The sequence below is a fragment of the Histoplasma capsulatum genome (assembly GCF_000150115.1).
Source record: "Histoplasma capsulatum G186AR genomic scaffold supercont2.2, whole genome shotgun sequence".
Classification (NCBI taxonomy): Eukaryota; Fungi; Ascomycota; class Eurotiomycetes; order Onygenales; family Ajellomycetaceae; genus Histoplasma; species Histoplasma capsulatum.
The window spans coordinates 296,422-302,912 of NW_025544802.1; the positions used below are offsets into that span (position 1 = coordinate 296,422).

The following is a 6,491-nucleotide window of genomic DNA, read 5'->3' on the forward strand; positions in this document are numbered from 1 at the left end:
CAAGTCGATGACAAATGCGCCAAGTCTGACAAGTATATACTTCCTTCGACCTCCAGAATAGTAAAGTATAGAAAATAATATTGCTATTGGGAAGAGTGGATTTATATTATATTACATTATATTATACTATAACTTAATATATACATACATATATATATATATTATATCCTTCTAGAAAAAAGTAGCCCATTGCACCTCCACCAATCACTCCCGCATGCAACCCAATTTATCAAGTCCTCTCAGCGCGTTCACAAACGAACTATGCATATGGAAACACATGCAGCCATGAATAGAATACAACTCCCACGCAGAGATATTAGTCAGGACGAACTGCCCAGAGGTGAATGGAAAATGAAAAGCGCAGAGGCGATAATGAAATAAAGAGTCAATACTGACACATATCCACCCATCAGAAGAGAAGGTGTTGGTAGAAGAAGAGGAAGAAGTCGAACGAAGAAATATTAGAGAGTAGAAAATTAGATATAATATACGTATATATGATGGATACACACAGGCGTATATCTAGATGTGTGTATGTATGTTGCTTGGGGAAGGAAAATATAGGACAGATTATATATATGAACCATTGGGATGCCAAACAAGGGTGTCCTTGATGAGAACGACAATGAGAGGTAACGGGAACAAGTAACCCCTTTTGGACAGTGGGGGAAACAAGAAAAAAGAAAAAAGTAGAGCAAAAAATCCACCACCTTTGGCTAAAGATGAAAGGGGAAACATATGAAATAAAAAGAGAAGAACGGTATAACCTAAACTTCCTACCTTAATCCACTCACAAGACAAAACTACAGACGAGAGAGGGAGGACGAGAGGGGGAGGGAGGAAGAGAAAAAGAGAGAGGAGGAGACAATAAAAAAAGGAAATCCACCACCCATCCCGCGCCAGCGCAGTTTCAATTTCATTCTTGAATCTCGTTTCGTTCCATATTTTCGTCTCCTCAGCTCGACTGATCAGTACGATTTGTCCGCCTGCCCACCTCTCCATTTGTTTGTTCTGGGCTTCCTCTACTCCTGCGCAATAGACCGTAACCCTCATCCGTCCCCCTTCTCTCGCCGCGGGAAAATGTATATACCGTCAATCCATCTCTTTTTACTCACATCCACAATTCCCATTTCCACTCCCATACATCCAAAACTCTTTTAGGAACCCTTAATTGGCTCCCACCACAAAATCGTGTATTCCAATCCCCACCAATCCCCACAAATCATCCATCCCCTTTCCTCTCCACTCCTCATTTCGATGGCAACGATGACGGGCCGTCCAACATCGGGGTCCCCGGCACAGCATCAAGCGCCACAGCATGCAACGCCGGCCGGTGCTGATTTCCCATGACGCCTCTTGCACGACGGTCCAGCGCGTCCAAAACCCATGTGGCGACTTCCTCATCGGCTGTTTCAATAAGAGAAGACGGCGGTGGCTTTTTGTTGTTGGTAGTTGCGTCTTTATCGTCGACATTGTCGTTGTCGTTGTCGTTGTCGATGCCTGCCTTGTATTCTTCCTCGTCCTTGGTTGGCGGATTGTCCTCAGGCGGCTTCATGAGGCAGGATAGCCAAGGGTCGCGAAGGAGCATGGAGTATGTGGGTCGGTGGGACGCGTCTTTGTTCAGACATCTCTGGACGAAATCTTTGGCTTCAGGCGAGTAGCCGTGTTCAGGGAGCTTGGGAGGGTCGCCGTGGACGATGGCCTGTTCTCAAAAGTTGGCATCAAAAAGAGGGGAAAAATAAAATAAAATAAACGCTATTTTGTGGTTGATGATTTGGGACAGCTTCGTTTACGGTACTTACGTTCAACTGGCTGAATATGTTATTGAATGTTTCAGGGGGATATGGATAGCGGCCCATAGCACATTCAACCACGGTCAGGCCCAAACTCCATATATCACTCTGCACACTGTAGGTTCCACCGCCTGCGGTGCCGCCACCTCCTGCAATCCGTTCGGGAGCCATATAACTCTGGCAGCCGATGTTTGTCTTCGCGATACTCGCCACCAGGTTCCCACTAACACCAAAGTCACAAATGAATTCCACCACATTGGAGCTTCAAAATGTTAGTCGGCTTGACATCTCGGTGGATGATATTGTGTTCATCTTTCAATGACTTCAAGCCCATGATAGTAGACAGGGTGATTTTCCGGAGTATATTCTCGGGGATCCCATCGCCGTACACTTTCTCCACAGACCCACCATCCATGTATTCCACACAAATGTACACTGCACCTTCCTGAAAAAAAGCACCGTAGAAATCAATGATAAACGGCGATACACAGCGGTGAAGGATGTCAAGCTCCATTATAATAGCGGTAAATTTTGCCTCATCCAATTCGAGGCGGATCTCCTTCATGGCCATGATAACGTTGGAGGTATTCTTAGAATTGGGACTGCTAGAGGCTGGTGTAGAAGTGGATTGGGCCACGGTTTGCCTGGATACGGTACCCCGCAGTCCCACGCCAGGTCTTCGCAGATGCGGACGACAGTGGCGAACCTTATAGACGGTGCCGTAGTTCCCTTTTCCCAGTTCATCAAGCGTATCGACCTCGTCTAGAGATATGTTGAAACTGCTTCCCGAGGTAAAGTCTATGCCACCGCTATGTATAATCGCCTTGTTCCTAAAATTCAGAGTACCCGTTTTCGTATCCACAAACTCTGAGTACCTGCTGAACTGCGTCTCTGGGGCTCCTCCGGCGCACCGCGAGGCATCGTTCGCACCGGGGAGACTTCCCGGTTTCGCCGGCGTGGGTTTGTCCATTCGAGGGCCCGAAGCATCGGATAACTTCATTCCACGGGTTAATCCTCTTTTCGCAGCCAAACCACCCATCTTTGGTTGTATTGGGCTATTTGGATTTGGACTAGGTGGATGCGGCGTCCATCCAGGGGATGTCTGTGACGGTAATCTGCCGATTCCCGGTGGAATAGGGCCACCAACTACCTGAGGAGTGCCTCGGCCACCGGTGGGAGGAATACCACCGACAAACGGGCCGCCCTGGGCCGCAGAAGTCACTGTAGGGTTTCCGGTACCAGGATTGGCGGTTGAAGATGATTGCGGGCTCAGTCCTGGACGAGCACCTTGTCTGGAAAGTGAAAAGGCCTTCATTTTGGCCTGGATATCCTGATTCAAGCCGCTGGACCGTGTGGTAGAGGTAGGAGGAACAGTAGGTGGCTTCCGGGCGGCATTGATAAGGCCAAGAGGTGTGGAGGAAGGGCTCATTATAGAGGGGCTGTCACCGACACGACGTAGGGTTGGAGGTTGAGCATCGGCTGACGGAATGGGCGAAATTAAGGGAGATTTTTGGTGGGGTTTCCGGAGATCATTGCCCGCAGCATCCTGGAGGTCATGGCCGTCCATATTGCGGAGGGTGCTCGTTCTGTTACGAAAGGTTGGATAGCTCGCTTTTGGTTTTGATCGTGTTGTATCTTGTAATCCGATTAACAAAAACGTCAACTGGCGCTCTCTTTCTTTCTATTTTTCTCTCTTTCTTTCCCTCTCTCCCTCTTTCTCTGTTTCTCTCTCGCTTTCTCTCTCTCTTCCTCTCTTCCTCTCTTGCTGTCTCTTCTAAAGGATTGCTCTATGCGACCTCCACAACCTCCAGGCCAGTCAACGTCGACAACTATCGTCGGGGCATGAAGTAGGATCCTAGAGGGGAGCAGGTAGAATGAGTGACGCTGGAGCAGAATTGAAAGTACCAGACAGAGGCTGTAAGCGGGTTGTATCAATGGGTATATTATAAATATAGATAAAGATAGTTATAGATGTAGGGATATTATTTATAGAAATAAAGTATTTCAAGAGATTCGAATCTGAGACGCGATGAAGTGGACACGGTAAAGAATTTTCTACCAGGGATCAAACTAGGCTGGCTCCACGGGCCCGCGTTTGCCGTGCAGACTGGTGAGTGGTCGCTTGGAGGCTCGATTGGGGCGAGAGGGGGAGGCAAACTAGTAGCGAATCTAGGAATCGTTGGTTTTCGTAGCAAGCTCCGTTCTTTTTTCTTTTTCTTTTTTTTCGTTTATTTCCCTGCTCAGTCCTTTGACGGATTTGCTCTTGATTTTCATCCGCGAGGCAAAACCCAGACGAGGAGTTCAAGAGGATGGCGGGGAGCGAGGACACCGAATGTGGCTTAAGGCAGCAGAGTTTAACCGGGCGTTAGGATGAGCGCTGGTTGGTTGGTTGGCCGTTGACGATGGCGGGGGGCAGGATCGTTGGCACAAACAAATGAACGGCCGACAAAGGTCCTTTTCAGGAGTCAGTATTCCTGGATAGTCTTACCTCACAGAGGGTCGAGGATAGAGAGCAGAAAACACAGCGAACGAGAGGAATAAGAAGAAGAAGAGTCACAGAAGACGACGAAAAGGTGAGCAATAGAGCTGATCAATCTCATGTGATTGCGGCTGTCCGGCCGCATGGATGTTATGTAATGGTGTGGCTCAACGACTCCACACCTGCTCGTTGCAGCTTGTGACTGGCCGGGAACCCAAGCACTGCCACAGCCGTAACGCACCCCGTTGCATCGCACTTGCGGGACTTCAAAGGAATAGTATATACGGAGTAGTATGGACTCAGGTGCTCCTGCGTAGGAGTGCTTCAGAAGGTTGGCCGAAGATGTTGCAATGGCTGAAGAATCGCTCATCCAATCACCCAAGCTGGGAATGGCAGAGCAGAGCCGGGAAGGAGAGTTGGATTTCGACAGGTAGAAAGTCAAACGGAATCGCTGGCGGCGTGTGCATTGAAGAGCGAGACGAAACACTCCTGCCAATAGCACTAGCAGCTAGTACTGGTACTAATAGTCTAAGCGCGCTCAGGCCTTGCTCCAATCATGGAAAATTTTCGCGATGTGGGAGATATGTATGGAAATTGAAACTCAAATAACTATCTAGGAAACGAAACAAGTTGATCGTGGCGAATTTAAAGAATGGTTACAATAACAGAACCTAAGTCAATTCTTGAAGAAGATACAAGACAGCCGAACGATAACCATGCTCTCGACCAGTAGGCTAGATGAAAAGTTCCGCCGAATCCACCAGAGATGTTACAATTTGTTTGTTTTATTGGCTTTTTTATACAAAGTCAAACGTGTTTAACTCAGCTGTCTGTCCTCTTATGTATGTAATCTAAATATAGAGCTCGGGGGAGATTCAGGGCTCAACGTTGAACCTTCTTTTCCTTTCATCGTTCTACATCGTATGTTTGAGTGTAATTAATTACAGTATTGGGATCATCGCTATTTATATGATTCTATAATGTTGGTCCGCCTGTGCCGAGCACCCAATACACTTACTTATCACGTATTTCCCAGCACATGACATCTTACTACTGAAGTAAGGTGAGTGACTGCCCGTGTGACCATGTCTGGGATCACAACGGATATAGTTGTCCCTATATTTGTTAGCCATTTTATTTATAAAAGAGCTGTTCAGTTTTGATTCAAGCACGCTCGCCCGATAAACTTCATACCATACTCGTAATCAGACTGGCTGATGGGACCCTGAATCCCGCATAAGATTTTATGTGATCTGGTCTCATTTGATCAGTTAGACTAGTCGTGCGAAAGGGCATGGGCCATGATTAAATATCAAATTAAAATACCTTATTTATCCCCCTCCCTTCCATCCCGTCGCATCCTTTTTCTGCCTTCCCTCTCCCCTTCAAGCTCTCTCAATGCGGGTAGTTTCAATTTTGAAGCCAGAACACAGCTCCAGTGAACCGGCAAGTTCGGTTTTCCACTCACCTCAATTTCCTAGATGTAAATTTCCGATATCAAGCTCGTTCCCACTCCCTCCCTCCCTCCCTCTCCGCGGCCCAAATTTCATGTACCTATCATCCAGTAAGGTTCATATCTTCAAATTTCTGTATGATTTGCGCCCACGTAACCGTTCCTGAATAATTACTACATTTCCTGTTTCTTAGAGGTATCACCATCACCATAAAAAAATAAAAAGGAAAGAAAAAAAAGGATCACCAGCTCAGTTAATCCAGCTGATATGAAGATGGTCAAATGCGAGGAGATGTGTAACTGCTTCGCCATCGATTTCATGATCTGCCGCAATGATATGGGCTTCCTGATTCAAAGAAGGAACAAGACGGCGGGTGTAGGTTGTTCCTGCCTGAGAAACGGATGGTTTGACCACCATCCCTTCCTTCCCCAAATAGGTTTGCCAGAGATAAATAATTTGAAAGGAAAGAACACAAACAACAACCGTATGCGTAGGAATAGTATTTATTTAATCATGGGCCTTCAGCCCAAGGCCCCGTCCTCCGACTTCTCAACCTCAGAATCGACAAGGCTTGAAAGGTGGAACCATGCATAATGCTGCTTCTCATGCTATCCGAGTAAAGAAAGGGTTTTTTAATTTGAAAAAAGAAAAAAACACTCGATCTTGTTTTATACAGCCTGTCAAGGATTATCATCATTGGTTTTGAAACGGTTTTCTGCCGGTATCGATCTGTCCGTGGCACAACAGTCAGCAAATGCAAGCAGC

The 6,491-nt window shown here is 46.9% G+C and overlaps 1 protein-coding gene across 1 annotated transcript; it reads right to left on the reverse strand.

Annotated features, from left to right (window-relative positions):
- Positions 1-739: 739 nt before the first annotated feature.
- HCBG_01314 (dual specificity mitogen-activated protein kinase dSOR1) lies at positions 740-3,360 on the reverse strand (the record flags this gene model as incomplete). Its single annotated transcript, XM_045428364.1, has 3 exons — positions 740-1,702; positions 1,803-2,055; positions 2,117-3,360. The coding sequence occupies 3 exons, from the start codon at positions 3,358-3,360 to the stop codon at positions 1,250-1,252; spliced, it is 1,950 nt and encodes a 649-aa protein (XP_045290150.1).
- Positions 3,361-6,491: the final 3,131 nt, after the last annotated feature.